Raw genomic sequence first — 15,873 nt, forward strand, 5'->3', positions numbered from 1 at the left:
AAATGAGAGCAACTTATTATCAAAGACTACTGAGTAGGCCGGTATGAGCATGAGAAAATGCATTCAAAAACAACTAATAGGGATCCCGGAACTATAAAATGATTTTGAAAATGAGAAAAATCTCGTGTATAATTTGATTGAAAAACGATATTCCTAGCAAATTGTGTGCTCGTGTCCTATTTTGGGTGAAAGTAAAATTATTCAACTCTCAAGAGAGAAGTGGCCAATATAGCTATCACATTTCAGACGTTATTGTGAGGATCCCACGTCCGTTACGAAATTCAATTTTAGATATAATTGTTTGCAAAAAATTTCGTTCACGATACGCCTCAAACTTGTGAGGTCGTGAATGATAGTATCGAAGCACCCGATTATCATAAATTTATTTATTTGTTTGGTGACTGATCAACATGAATCTTTGAAAATGTAGAAGTACATAGTTAAAGTTCGGGTTCCTAAGATCTTATCTGTATTACGTCAACATCTATTCACAACAAGCAAATCTCCTGTTCTTTTTTGTTGAAAAAGGTAGAAAATTTAGGCGAGATTTTCCTCTGGGTCAGAGCCTTGACTTGAAAAAATGGACGTCTTGCTCTTGAGCTCGCTGACTCCACTCATTTCAAGATTTCTCGTAACCGTAGTCCAACATATGTTTTCAAATGGGTGGTAATCAGGATTACAACTGGTGATTACACCAAATTAGGATCATCTCTTGCTGGATTCTTGGTCCGACGGCGATTCAATGGCGGGCTGCGCGAAGGAAGGTGGCTGTCCCAGCGACTACGTTGCCGTCGCCATTTCTATCCTGTCCTTGATCTTGTGAGTTTCTTTGTAGCTTCGCGTCAATGGTATGTCTGTTTATTTACTACTTTGAACTGGGCTTTCTCCGTGATTAGCTAATTTTCAACCTTGACCTTCCAAAGTGAACGAGCCTTTTTGGGTTGGAATCGGTTATATCGGTGAAAAGGCTAAGGTCATGATGGTTTGTCCAAGCGAATTAGGGTGCGGCCGAGAGATGTTTAGCACAGTTTTTGAAGTGGGTCATGAAGAGAATTTGTCCTTTTTCTGCTTGGTTTAGTTATTTCTTCTCTCAGATTTGGTTTGATTTGTACTCCAATGAAGTTGAGTACGGGATTGAGTAATTTGTTTGTACGTAAAATGCTTTGAAGCTTGTCCAAACGAACCATTCAGTAGGGGAAATTATCTCTGCATTAACGATAACTTTCGGTAGAAGTACACTTTGGTTGGGGGTGCAGTGGTTAGATCTAGCTGAACCTGATGCGGTGTCTACCCAAGGAAAGTCAATTTGGTTTGCGGGGTTGATATGGAGATAAGGACAGAAAATAAATTAGTGCATATTTGGTACCATTATATCCAACTTGCACACTTATTTTAAGATTGGCTTGACACTGTAATTAATCCAAATTCCAAATCGGATCATCTTCATCTCAATGAGAACATGGAGGATGATGAAAAGAAGAAGTGAAGAAATACTAGAGAAAGGATTTAGAAGCATTGATAAATGATTTCTAAGCTGTTGGTGTTAATGAGAACTTTGTTTGTGGTGTTGCTAGTACTGGTTTTGGGCTGTGGGCTGCAACAATGGATTAGAGGTGCTAGTGCAATTGAGACAGGATTCAGAAAGAATGCAGAATGCGTCTAATGATGACTTGGAGGAGTACCGTTATCGTTCAGCAGAGTGGTGGTGTATTGCAGTGCAGCCAGCAACTGTAGTAGCTGGTGGAGGGGTACAATGGTCAATTTTTTCTGGCTTGCTTTCTTTTCTTTTTCAATTACCAGTTACAATTATTCACAGCAGAAAAGGAGCTAATGCCCAATTGCAGCAAAATGATCATGGAAAAGATTTATCTAATCCTAAGTCCTAAGTTTAAGAGGGTGTCGGTGTGTTGTCTACACTTTTGTGCTTTTTGTTGCCAAATGGCGCTGCCTTTATTAGATGGTCTTGATCAGTTTCTGATTTAACTCTTCCGAACCTTGAAATGTGTACTGGAGATGGGTTGTCCTTCTTATCTTCATCATTGTTTAACTTAGTAGTCTTATGCTCTCAGGCTTCTTTCTCGATCGATCCTTCCCTTTGTTATCCACAAATTTTCTCGGACAAAAGGGAGCGGCTTCTGGATTCCTGCGTTTCAAGTTTTTGCCAGCTTTAACCTTATACTATCAATTGTGGTACAGTTGTATGCACATCTCATATCCTACACGTTTTCAGCCTAGTGGTTTTACGATTGTCAGAAAGGAAAGCAGCAATTACCGTGGTATGTGGTTTATGCAGATGTCCGTCAATTTACTGAAATTCAAAAGGAGGCATTGGTGGCAGTCTTGCTACATTTGGGCAGGTTATCATTGTAGTTTTGCCATCACCATTACTTCTTCGTGATCTGGATGTGTCTGACTAATACACAATTTGAACATGTGGTGATTCCAGTTTGGATTGAAGGCCCAGTTGGATTTGGTTTGCTGCTCAGCTGTCGTATAGTACAGGCATTGCAATTGTACTTCATATTTGGCAAGTAAGTGTAAAGGACAGGGACATTACAGTTTGCTCCTGCAGCAAGAAGTTAAAAGAATTATATCATGGAGGGTGGGAGGGAGCTGTCACGTTATGATGTGCTTCACTTTCAGATTCTTTAATGTTCTTATCCACATATTTTTATTCTAGTTATTTTGTGCTTTATCTTAACTTTTTACATCTTGTACTCCGTGTCTTTATAGAAGAGTTTGTGTCACCAAATGGCTTGCTTTGCAGGAGGCGTTTACCACCAATGAGGTCGCATGTCTGTCTTCCATTATTTCTGTTGCCATGGTTTGCTGGGGCAGCCCGTAAGGACTTCTGAAGTTTTTACTAATTTACTATCTTACATCTGTTGTCATTTACAAACAAAAGCCAGAAAACCTTTTTTGCCGGTATGCGGTTGATACTATATTAGGATTGTTGGCACTCATTGGCGCCTTATGATATACTTTCCTGGGTGAAAAGGGTGATAAGCTGTTACTTTGTCTGTCTGAAATTAGAAGGAAAAAAAGAAGGTTTAGGTGTAAATATGTCCAATTGAGGTCACCCTTCATTAGGGAGAATGGAAACAAGAACTTTTGTGCTTGCATAAGCAATGAGGAATGCTGCCTTAGTAGATGTGTGTGCAACTTTTGGCGGAATTATTTGCTGCTGTGTGGTTGTGGGTGGGGTGGTTGTGTTTGTCCTGGGCATTGGAGGATGGTTAGTTTACACCTTTCACAGGAAGTCACTGCTGTATGGCATGTTTCTAGAAAGGCCTAATGGGGATCTTGTTTCCATCATCGGTGCGGTCATTATTCTTGTTCTGTCTTACTACGAAATTTTGCAGCAGACTTATGTACTGTCAAGCACCTCAAGAAATAGGTTGTAAGTATATGAGGCATAGAGACATTTAATAGCTTTGACAGGAATGCTTGTTTCGTGCTGTAGTTATTCATATGAAGCAGCCTCTCAATAATCATTGTCACATGGGTGCTCAATGGGTTATCCCAGTAGTCTCCTTCCACACATTGTATGTTGCCACTCTTGTTGCATTCACTGGAGCAATTCGCCATATAGAGTTCAGATTTAATGAACTCCGAGATCTTTGGAGAGGAATAGTTGTCTCTTCGTCTTCTATTGGTAAGATCCTTTAGGATACTATTTCAAAAGATAATTTGGGTTTGCCTCGTCCTATGATTATATTCATGTACTTTTGTGTTCCTCTGCTTCTATTAGAGTCATAGCTGGCCCAATGTTTCTTTGAAAAATATCATATCTGAAGCTAGACTTAAAAACCAAACTATAAAAATGAGATATTGTGGGACCACCGCCAACTGTTCTAAGCTTAAATTGTTAGATAAAGGCGCAGTTTAATATTTATATATTTTAACACTCCCTTTCACACTTAGTTCGGTCTTTTTGCCTAGTACTAAGTATGGAAATATTTCACCGGGGAGGGAAGTAGGGGCCTGGAAAGATTTGAACTCAAGACCTCCTGCTTTGATACCATGTGAGATATTGTGGAACTATCGCTAACTGTTCTAAAAGCATAAGCTGTTAGATTTAACGCGGTTTAATATGAAGTGTTGGAATATATAAATATTAAACCACACCTTCATCTAATAGCTTGAGTTTGTAGAACAGTTGATAGCGGTCCTACAAAATCTCATAGCAACATTAAAAAGCACGATTGTATTTTTACTTTGCACTGAAATTTGTATTCAAAACTCATTGCTTAACTCCTTTTATCTGCATTGTATAGAATTGTAGAGTCTTAAATAGGTCAAACTGCTCCGTGTGTTCTTATCTTCTCATTGGTGCTTCATTTAAATACAGGAGTATGGATAGCTGCTTATGCTTTGAACGAAATCCATGAGGAAATTGCATGGCTCCAAGTTGTCTCAAGATTTCTGCTTTTAGTCACAGTATGCTTTGCCAACAATTAATTGTTATTTTTTAGCCCATGGTATCTGTAATTGTATATTCAGATTCAACCTTGAAGCTCACATATCTGCTTATGATTGATTTCTTATTTGCAGTCGAGTATTCTTGTCCTAGCTTTCTTTTCCATTTCAAGTTCACAACCTCTTCTGTCTCAAATTAGCATACGAAGAAGAGAACCTTTGAAGTATGAGACGATGGGTCAGGCTCTTGGAATACCGGACAGTGGTCTTCTAATGCAAAGAGAGCCAAGTCAAGCTATAGATCCAAACGAACCGCTGGATAAACTTCTTCAGAACAAAAGATTTCGGCAGTCTTTCATGGCATTCGCAGATAGGTCCGTTTACCTTCTCATATATTTATATCAAACAGTAGATCTCTTCCAAATGCTGGGTCTTGAACAGCTTCAGCTTCAGTGGGACTTACATGTCAACGTGTATAATCTGTTTTCTGATGCAACAATTTCCTTGTAAATGCGTTAAGAGTAACTTCATTGCATTTAGTTCAAAAGAATGAGAAGCTTTTAACAGTTTTAAAGCACGTATCTTACCTCATTGCAGCCTAAAGGGGACTAAAGGTGTTTGGTGTTTAATAGATTCGCAAATCTTGGGGCAGACGAGAAGTTCTTAAATGTTCTAAGTTTTCAAGCATATATCTTTCCTCATTTCAAACTTAAGGTACTAAAGGTGTTGCACATTTACCTTTGCTTGCTTGCAGTTGTTTGGCTGGGGAGAGCGTGCATTTCTATGACGATGTCCATGAGCTTGGTAAAATTCCTGTAAATGACTCCGTGCGGAGAATCTACATGGCCAGAGATATCATCGATAAATATATAACTGCAGGTTGCTGATTTACTGAAGGAAATTTGTCCTTGATGTTAATCCCTTGAGTGCATGAGCTTGTTCTTTAGTCTAATCTTAAAGTTCATATAGATAATTGACTGGCATGGAGGGATAGAGTTCTCTGCATGAGTTTAAGTACAATAATGGACTATGAGCAAAAAAATGAAAAGTTAAGGGGGGACAGCAAGAGGGGGCAGGTTTGTGTCCATATTTGCTAATTTTCTTGATTGACTCTTAGCTATAAATGAAATCTAATTGTATTACATGCAGTATTTACATGGTAATACATGCTTCTGTTCCGCAATAAAAAAAATGGACTTACACAGTTTCACTATGTTTGTTTGGTTGGCCCAAGTATCAGGTGTGATCTTTACAAGTTCGTCTCTTGACTCAAGAATCCGAGTTCCATGAAGTCATTAGAAATCAAGTTTTAGAGGGTTATCTGGAGCATTTTCAGTTCTCTTGCTTCCTACATAGAAAGTACTAACGGATACATGTGTGCTCAAATATGTAGTCTAGTTCTGTCATCTGATAAGTAGACTTGGAATTTCTAAAGCTATTTTTCCTTTATGTTGCCTTAGTCCGGACAGAGAATTTGTGACAGGATGTGATAAAATAGTTAAAACTTTTATGGAAAGGATAACTAGCTAATTCATGAAATGTGGAACTGAACAGTTCTGTCAAGTTTGTTTGCTTGGACGTCTGGAAAGTCAAAAAGTATCTTTTTTTTTACTTTTCCAAAATTATCAAAATTTCCAAAATTATGAGAAAATTATGTATAAATTTGCATCTAAATAGAAGACCATTTAGACAGGTTTCAACTATTCTAGATTAGAGAAAAAAGAAAATTGTGAAATCGTAAGATTTGGAAAAAAAAAAAAAAAAACAGAAGTCAAAAGTAAAAGTCGTTCCAAACAGACTCGAAGTTGATCAAGGACTACTCCTTACATAAGTCTCAGCTCATACTGGCCATATCGGTTCTGTATGCTTATACTGCAGTCTTTAACGTAATGGTTAGAATGCATACATCATGATTCGTGTTGGGCTTTGATCTTTCAGCTTTTCCTGTCTCACGTTTTTTGCTGAACTTAACAGGTGCACCAATGGAGGTTAACATATCTTACCGATGCCGACAAGATATTTTGACGACTTCTAATTTAGCACATCCTGCTCTCTTCGACAATGCGCTAAATGAATTACTGCAGCTCATGAAAATGGTTGGTTGCCCAATACGTTCTTATTATGTGTACTTGGAAATGACCCCCAAAAAAAAAAAAAAAAAAAATCAGCTCCTTTCCCTTTTGTTAGTACATGTTCTAAGCACGGTTTTGTTCTTTTCTTGAAACCTGCTCTTCAAGAATTTGGCAAAAGATTACTGGTCTTCCACCTTCTTCTTGAAGTTCAAAGAGGAAGCGAGCATGAGATCGGATGCTCACGAGATTGAACCAATGACCGGTTGGAACTTCTCCCCTAGACCGAGCGGCGTACGCGGTGCAGATGACCCCTTCCAGCAGGAATGTCTTACAAAGCACTCAGACCACAGTAGTGGGCCTACAGATCCAATATGAGCCATGGGGGAAAGAAAATACAGGAGATTGTCAATGAAAGTAACTCTTCACTCACAATCCAGCAATTCATATCCAATGCTGCCTCTGACACGGCTTTCATCTATACAGCATGGATACAACAAACAATGCTAGAGCGACAGCATACGACGGAAAGGGAAGCACAAGATACAGCAATTCTTCCACAAGATTATATAGTACTACAAAGAGACTCGAGCACCTGACTAACGACTTCAGATGTGTGTGGGAATCGAACATCCTAGCTAATCTGACTCAGGTAGTACATTAATGATTGGTTCATACGTACGTCGATCGAGGTGCTTGCAAGTGCACCTACTGCAAGTCGAGGCGGACATAAACACGCACTTCTCATGAGCTCTTGTTTGAAATGCTCTGTATCATATGTACATCAATGTTAAATCCATTCTGTTAGCATCTTCCCGCAAATAGAAAATAGCTCCATTTTCTCTGCCATCAAAGTGTGCGGCTAAAAGAACAAGTTGAAGAAGAGTTGTCGAAACTCCATTGTTAGATGAGAAAAATAAAAGCACAATGAAAGATCAGCGAGTCTTATCCTGATGTTCTACACCGTGTTGAGAATTTGACCGGATCTTCCGAGGTTAGTTTCCTTGAGGCGACTGATTAGGCGACACACACTAGTAACAATTCCGTGGAGGCCTATATTTTCCTCCGTCCTTATAGTTGGACGGAGTTTCCATGTCTCTGACTGGCGGGTGAAAAGTTGTGGACATCATTTACAATTGTGGGTGATATCCAAGTTTCTAACTCATCCATCGGAAGACTGGTCGAAGGAAACTTCAATCATAAATAGAGGAAAACACGATCCTTCCGTGAAAGTTGCAACTGTAATTTGGGACCGTAACACTAAGTATGCATGAGACGTTACGTGAGGACTAAAGTCCAACCTCCAAGTGTATACACACATTAAAGGTTTTGGCTACTTGTGGCACAGACATTCCAAAAAGGGCTATTGGCCCCAGAAGTGTTGATTGTACGTTGTAGATGCCAAGATGCAATGTGACATTGATTATAGTAAAATGAAGTTACATCTTGATCCTATTTGACCCTTGTAAAGGAAATGGGTTTGTGATCCAATGGCAAGGATTCATGTTCGGAAATGCAAGATCGACGCTCCAAGACTTTTGCAATAACGGTGTGTATGTCACTTAGATGAGTTATGGATCTTCAGCACTTCAATGTGGGGTCATGGTGACGGGCACCCCTAGTTCGGGTCAATGGGTCGTGAACGATGTCTAGTGATGACCTCTCCATGATCGTAAATCGGAAAATTCAGTAGTGCATGCGAGTGTCGAATTCCGGAAGCGGGACTGTAATAAACACTCTTATTATTACATGAACACTCAACACACACCCCGCGGTGGAGCCCCTTCTACTCCACACCTACACATGGAGCAAGTTGCTCCAACTTAGAAGATGCACTTTGCTAGCTTTCTATAACGTTCTACTGTAAGTATCTTCCTGTCTTAATGATTTGTATAACAACTTGGCAACCATAACAGGCGTAGCTCAACTTGACCCTCGTGTCCAAAAGTTGATTCCACATGAAAAGAGAAACCCTAGTCATCAACTGTTCCAGCTGACCACCCCTTTATTTTCTGACCTCCCCATCTTCATTTCTTAGCTTAAATGTGCACACATCTATAAATGTTCCATGGCCCCGCAATTTATCGATAGCAGAAAATGCTCTCCAGGAATCGGATGCCTTTCCTCTTTCCAAAGCACCAACTTCGAGTACGTGGCATTCGAAATTGGCACCGCTGACATTGAAGACTTGCGGTGGTTCTATTTCGTGTTCTATTGCTCAAGCACGGTTCCCTCTAGCTAACTCATTTTCACAAACACACGAGCACATGCCCAATGAACTTGGCATGCATGAATCACCCTCATGAGAACAAAGCACAATATCCATGGATATTCCTCCTGTCATCTCTTGGCTTCATCGTCCTCCTCAAGCACACCCTCTCTTTCCTCCAATGGGTTCACTCCACCTTCCTCCGACCCTCTAAAGACCTCGTCAAGTACGGCCCTTGGGCTCTCGTCACTGGCTGCACCAACGGCATCGGAAGAGCCTTGGCCTTCCGCTTGGCACAGAGAGGGCTCAACCTTGTCCTCGTCAGCCGGAACCATGAAAAGCTCAAGACGGTGTCACATGAGATCGAGACGAACTTTCTTGGCATCCAGACGAGGATTGTGGCGGTGGATTTCTCCAAGGACGCGTCGTCCTGCATTTGGTCGATCGAGGAGGCCATACGAGGTTTAGATATCGGCGTCTTGATAAACAACGTGGGGATTACGTACCCCAGGGCGTGCTTCTTCCACGAGGTCGAGGAACGAGTGTGGAGGGAGATTGTGAGAGTGAATGTGGAGGGAACTGCTAGGGCTACGAGAGTGGTGGTTCCGGGGATGGTCCAAAGGAGGAGAGGCGCAGTCGTGAGCATCGGTTCAGGAGCCGCCACTGTCGTTCCTTCTCACCCTCTCTTCACAAGTTACGCTGCTACAAAAGCGTAAGTCTCAGTGTTTATCTTACTCTAGCTATGTCGCCAGTTCAATCTTTGTCCATTATACCATGTCACGAAAACACAAAGAACAAATTTCGTAGAACTTCTCCTTCTATACGACGTAATTGAAGAAAAAGGAGCGATTGTAGAAGATAATTAGTAAATCTATCATTCTTGTAATCCATACTCATATGATAATAATCCGATTTCGACTATTCATATCATTGTTCTGTGATTTTATAATAACCGATAAATTCATGTCATGTGTTAAGCAGATGGGCTAACTAACTTTAAGTAATGTTACTATTGACCTGGAGTACAAACTTTTATGATCTAATTGCTCGTAATTAACAACATAAAGCCATTGAATCACCTTGTGTAGCCTAGCTCGTAAAGTAAACAGCCTTCATTAGGGTCTCTGATGTTATAATTGGTAACTTTCAATGCGCAGATTACATATGTTCCTTGGTTTAGCGTCTTCTAAGTTGACATGTTGGAAGGATTAATGAGGGGCACATTAACTTATCATCGGTCCCAAAATGAGAATACAGCACTTCCGTGTTTGTTGGGGATTCTATGAAGGGTAGGGACCACCTAGTGCAAGGGGAAAGGGGACTTATTAAAGATGGTGGTTTCACTGACGTTAAGGTTCCGCCAATATTTTTTTTTTTGTTTAATTTTGTAGCTTGAATCTTGCTACAATTTTGTTTGTCTGCAAACAAAATGTGCACTTTCTGGTTCCAATAGAATATGAAGATGGCATTCAATTCAACCAAGTTTGAGCTAAGGACAGTGATTTCCCCTAGCATCTTTCGGTGCTTTCTAGGAATTACAATCTTTTCCCTTTTTCCTTCTCCAAAGTATGTACAATTTGTTATACCCCATCAGCATACAAACAACTACATAAGTGAATCTTTTTTGCTTTACCTCCCACTTATTCAACTTCAGTTTTTGAATCTTTTCCATCTTTCGAAGGAAAAAAATCTTACTGAAAAAGTTCAAAGCTTGAAATATTTTATGTGTGTGTTATTAACATCGTGTAAATAATTTGTATCCACCAGTCAATAATTCAAATATGTCGTAGTAAGGCAACTTTGCGAAATTTCTTAAATGTCAAAGTTGCTGCATACACGTAATGTGTGCGTACTTTTATTAGCATTACAACTATGAATAGTCAATAACTATGTTTGGGACTTATATGTTTCTAATGGTGAAGCTTGCAAAACTTACTTATTAGTTATTACGGCATATTGCGAATTTGTTCGTCAAATGAAAAGGGTACTAATCAAGTTTAAAAGTCACCAACTTTCTATAATCTTCATTTTTTTTTTAATCACTTTGGGATCTCATTTCCTAGGATTCACAATCACACGCGAGGGAAGTTAGCCTTCACGCTTCCAAGCTCATCAAATGAACTCTAAAAGTAACACTTGGACGACCTTAGTGCGGTCCTTCAACTCTAGAGTTTAATTCATCAAATTATTTTGGTTTGATCGTTTCTTTTTCCGATGCTTATAACAATATACGCAGCTTCATTGATCGACTATCGAGATCGCTGCATGTGGAATACAAGCTTTATGGGGTTGACTTCTTGTGTCAGGTATGTCAATTTTGAGAATAATTGTCCAAAAAATCCTAAACTTATTGTACGGCGGCTATTCAGTTCTAAAATGTTCAATTGTGTCAATTTAGTTCTAAATATTTTGACATCATAAGCCTTTCAATTGCATCGATTTAGTCCCAAACCCTTTAAAAGTTTGCCAACATAATCCTAAACCTATTATTTGATTAATTGAGCGAAATGACAACATTGACAAATTGTCAAATGGTTTAGAACTAAATTGACACAATTGAAATGTTTATGACTTTTGAAAAAAATAGGTTTATTACTAAATTGGCAAATCGTAAAAAATTTAGGATTAAATGACACAATTAAAAGATTGATGACTGATTTGGTTGCGGTGCAATAGATTTAGGGCTTTTTGGATAATTTTCCTGTCAATTTTGCAGTAGGGATTATTGCGAGGTACTTCCGAAAGCAATCATTAGAGAAAATCATTTGTTCCAAGTCGATTGTTTCATTGTGTGACCCTAATGTTTTAGGTCCCTCTATATGTGGCAACAAGAATGGCATCCAAAGTGGCGTCAATAGAGGGCGAATCCGTGTATGTCCCATCACCAGACAAGTACGCGCGAGCCGCGATCGACCACATCGGTTACGAGCCACAGTGCACGCCCCACTGGGCTCACTCGCTCCAGTGGTGCTTCGCTCGTTCGGTCCCTAATCGCGTTCTTGACGCGTGGCGTCTTTCGATTGGTCTCAAAAGGAGAGAGAAAAATATTAAAAGAACTTCACCGTAAGACAGTGAAGCTACTTCGGTTCCAATTGGTACAATATGTTGAATGTAACTCTTGTACTTTTGAACGGACTTCGTCAAGTGTTTTAAGTGTACTTGTTAGGTATTTACTTAAGCAGATTCTATCATTTTCAAAACATTAGTTTTCTCGGGTCGTGCACAATCAATGCATCGAAAATGGGAAAAAAATAATATTTATTCATTAAGTATGGCTGACATTAACAAGAGCCCTTCCTAAATAATCAAATACACAATTTAGTTAATTTGTTTTTAATAAGTGCAATCAATGCATTCAAAATGTAACCCTTCATTACCACATGATCTGTTGATATGATAATTCGTAACATATCTTGGATTGTACGCATTAGCATTAGATTTATGAAAAAGCAGCTCCAACCACGAGACCTTGAAAGACTACATACATTGGAGATTGGACTTATGAAGTCAAATGAACCGGTTTCGTGAGTTCGTTGGGAAAACAAATCTAGGCAGTAAGTATGTTCATCATGTGCACTTTGTCGTAACAATCCCCGCTAATATTTTTGTTTCTTAGCAACAAAAAAGGACGTATAGGAACATTAAAAATAATGATTTTGTTAACAAGTTGGGTTTATTATTCCTGGAAAGTAGGAAGAAGTCAAGATTCAACGATTTGTATATAAAAATAGTAAATCTGCTAACAAATATCCCAAACACTACGCATGACAACATTTCTATAGTAAAATTGATGCTCCAAAAGTGTTTATAGAGCAGAAATTCGTTTGATAACGTAACTTCTGAAGTAAAAATTCATTTGATTATGTTTCAAAAGTAATTTTAGAGCCACTTGCATAAGTAAAAAAAAAATTATTTCTTTCTAGAAGTAGAAAAATCGACTTATACTCGGAATCAGAAGCAAAAAAACCAACTTCTAACCGGAAGTTGATTTATAAAATAGAAGTGTTGTCATGTGCGTCCTAAAGCTAACCAGGAACATTAAAAGTACTTCTCCAAATACTTTCTGAAGTGAAGAAGCACACAGTACAAGGGGCAAATCATCAAAAAATTTCTAAACCTACTGTATGGCTACCAATTCAATCATAAACAATTTAATTTGGCTAATTTATTCCGAAATCTTTAGATGATGCCAATGTAGTCATTCTTGCTACTTTTAACTGTAAATCATTGGCATGGACAATCCTTTTTGCATTACTATATAGCTTAAAGAATCATGTGAAGATTTAACACTACCAAAAACATTTGAAAGCACTTCACCCTCTAGAAGAAATTAAGCAACAAAACACTACCAATTATGCTCTTTTACACATATAGTAGTTTGATGGTAAAAGCACCCAAAAAGTCCTATATCCATTACATCGATACCAATTTAGTTCTAAAACTTTCAATTGGATTAATTTAGTTTTAAACCTTTTTGTATTATTACCAATTTAGTCCATCCGGCCAATTTTGGCTAGAAATCATAGATGTGGACACTAATCACCTTATGTGATACGGTTGGCATCGACGTGAATATTTTTTTAATATAAAAAATATATTTTCAAAGAATGTTTTTTAATTATATATATTTTTTGTTTCTCTTTTACTTTGGCTTGTGAGGGTCACCGGCAACCCTCGCCGGCCATTAAGCGGGGGCCTCGCCTAGGGCAATCGCGGCCTCCTTGGACGCAAAGGCCCTTGCCCTTACCCTTCGTGGCCACTACGGCCTTGGGTGAGGTGACCCTCACCCGGATGTTGCGAAGGCCACAACCCTTGCCAATCGCTCTCAAGGGATGGCTTATATAGCATCGACTTCGGTACATGACACGATATGACACACCGACACGTTAATTCTCAAAAAGAGAATTTTAACACGTTGGGACATGTTGTATTAAACGTATATTTTTTTTTATACATGATAAATTATCAGTTTTATGATTATTTAAATCTAATTAATTGGATTCAAATCCACAAATAAATAAATAATAAAAAAGAGCCTAGAATGCATTCACCCTAAGAACATTAATCCACCATTTGTTAATATCATTCATTGTTTCGAAATGACAAATTCAACTACATTCCAATTCAATAATCCATAAGACTTGGAGAAAGAGAGGGTGATGGGGCACGATTAGGGTTTGGGCAAAGTGATCGAGCCTATTAGATTAACCTAGCATGTAAAAAATGGCATGTCGGAAACTAGACACGCATGTCGGCGGTATGTTGACCGAGTGTTCAACAACGACATGCGTCACGAAGTCTTCGGGTGATTGTTCGTGCTACATAGGGGTTGGCTGGCTCTCACCGGTGGCGGTGTGGGTTGTCGGCGACCCTTGCTAGCCAAAGTTAAAGAAAAAAAAAAGAATGAATAAGCAAAAAAGTAATTAATCTTTTTTTATTAAAAATAAAAATTTATTTATTTAAATAAATTATTTAAAAATATCTATGTCAGCAACAAACGCACCACATAGGATGGCCGGCGTCCGACTTGGTAATTTTTGGCTAAAATTGATCGGATGGACTAAATTGGCACCTATACAAAAAGATTTAGGACTAAATTGGTCCAATAAAAACTTTTAAGACTGAATTTGTACTAATACAATCGATAGGACAAATATGGATTTGCTCTCTATTGACGCCACTTTGGATGTCATTTTTGTTGTCACATATAGAGGGACCTAAAGTGTTAGGGGACACAAAATGAAAAAAATAGACTTATGAACTCCATGTATCCTCTAACTTCAATTTTGATACTTGCATATATCAGATATCGCATTGACATGTCGATGATTGATCGAACAATTTAAAATAGGTGAAAATCTCACATGAAACATATAATAAGAATATAGGCAATTTTATTGAAATCCGTTCATCTAGCATGGTTGTCAAACTACGAGAAAAGTACCAAAAAGTCCTAATCAATTGATTCATAAACCTTTACTCAAAATTTCAATGTAGTCTTTCTTATCAATTTTCGCGAAAAATAGCCGATGTGACAGTGTGCTACATAGGATGGCCGGCGATGACTAAACCGTCACATCGGTAATTTTGCGAGAAATTGACTGAAAGGATTACACTGAAGTTCCGCACAAAAAGTTTAAGATTAAATTTGCAAAATTAAAATGCTTGTGATTCGATTGACATCCATATAATAGATTTAGAATTGATTGGGTAATTTTCTCACTTAATCAAGTAATCAAGAAAAATGTATTTAATTTCTTTCCAAAGCGTGACATTAATGTCTTCAGAATCCAACCCTTCTTTACCATGATTTGTTAATAAGATAATTCGTAACCGATCTTGGAGACGTGGGTATATACTCTGGATTGGAAGGTAAATCAACAGAAATCATATCGAATTTCTTTAACATATGCACATGTTTGCAGTCACTGGTGCTAAACCAATTTAGCTAACTCCACGAGGGTTGTACCCATTAGCATCAGATTAATGAAAATGGCCAGCGATTCTCTTGAATTTAAAAGTTGTCCAATAATATAAAAATGGAAAATCATATGACAAGATTTAAAATTTAGTAACTCCATAAGATAGACAAAAAGCTGCTCCCACCACAAGACCTTGAAAAACTACATACATTGGAGATCGGACTTACAAAAGCCAAATGAACCGGTTTCACGTGCATTGTCTCCTATGTAACACCGACACGACAGGGGACACGGGACACGACACGATACGATACGCCGACACATGATTTTTCAAAAATTAGAAAATTTCGACACGCTGGGACACGTTATATATTAAATATATATATTTTTATATATACATGAAAAATTATGAATTTTATGATTCACATAAAAGTAAATAATAAAAAAAGAGTTCTAGAATGAATTTATGCTAAAAATAAGGATTCACCATTTATTAACATCAACATTTTGAATTGAAAAATTCAACTACATTCATTATCAAATATAACAACTCATTGATAATGTCTTTGTATCCGCTCCTTTTATATCGGGGTCATCAATGAAAATATAAGGGCACAAGTAACTGTGTGTGACAAGCTTACGGGTTTCTCATGAAAGACAAAAACGCAACCAAAGTGGGAAATGGCAGCACAAGTGACTGTGTGTGACTATCTTGAGGGGCGAAAAGGGTAAAAGGAAATCAAAAGGAGTTGAG

General features: G+C 38.3%; 2 protein-coding genes across 4 annotated transcripts; both read left to right on the forward strand.

Annotated features, from left to right (window-relative positions):
- The first annotated feature begins 550 nt into the window (after positions 1 to 550).
- On the forward strand, positions 551 to 7,281 carry LOC115738956 (regulator of G-protein signaling 1). 3 transcript variants are annotated; one of them, XM_030671775.2, is made up of 12 exons: positions 551 to 819; positions 1,575 to 1,748; positions 2,070 to 2,198; positions 2,294 to 2,357; positions 2,447 to 2,531; positions 2,768 to 2,841; positions 3,464 to 3,655; positions 4,352 to 4,440; positions 4,555 to 4,793; positions 5,174 to 5,298; positions 6,394 to 6,515; positions 6,657 to 7,281. In XM_030671775.2, exons 4-12 carry the CDS (start codon positions 2,294 to 2,296, stop codon positions 6,864 to 6,866), a joined length of 1,200 nt encoding a protein of 399 aa, XP_030527635.1. In that variant the 5' UTR covers positions 551 to 819; positions 1,575 to 1,748; positions 2,070 to 2,198; the 3' UTR covers positions 6,867 to 7,281. The 3 variants fall into 3 exon arrangements, with proteins under 3 accessions (XP_030527635.1, XP_048135045.1, XP_030527634.1); XM_048279088.1 differs by having other exon boundaries at positions 2,070 to 2,190; XM_030671774.2 differs by lacking the exon at positions 1,575 to 1,748 and having other exon boundaries at positions 2,070 to 2,190.
- A 1,146-nt stretch (positions 7,282 to 8,427) lies between these two features.
- Positions 8,428 to 11,779, forward strand: LOC115739024 (very-long-chain 3-oxoacyl-CoA reductase-like protein At1g24470). The gene is made up of 4 exons (XM_030671879.2): positions 8,428 to 8,652; positions 8,753 to 9,409; positions 10,934 to 11,003; positions 11,507 to 11,779. The coding sequence occupies exons 2-4, from the start codon at positions 8,763 to 8,765 to the stop codon at positions 11,762 to 11,764; spliced, it is 975 nt and encodes a 324-aa protein (XP_030527739.1). The 5' UTR covers positions 8,428 to 8,652; positions 8,753 to 8,762; the 3' UTR covers positions 11,765 to 11,779.
- Positions 11,780 to 15,873: the final 4,094 nt, after the last annotated feature.

This window comes from Rhodamnia argentea, chromosome 1, assembly GCF_020921035.1.
Source record: "Rhodamnia argentea isolate NSW1041297 chromosome 1, ASM2092103v1, whole genome shotgun sequence".
NCBI lineage: Eukaryota > Viridiplantae > Streptophyta > Magnoliopsida > Myrtales > Myrtaceae > Rhodamnia > Rhodamnia argentea.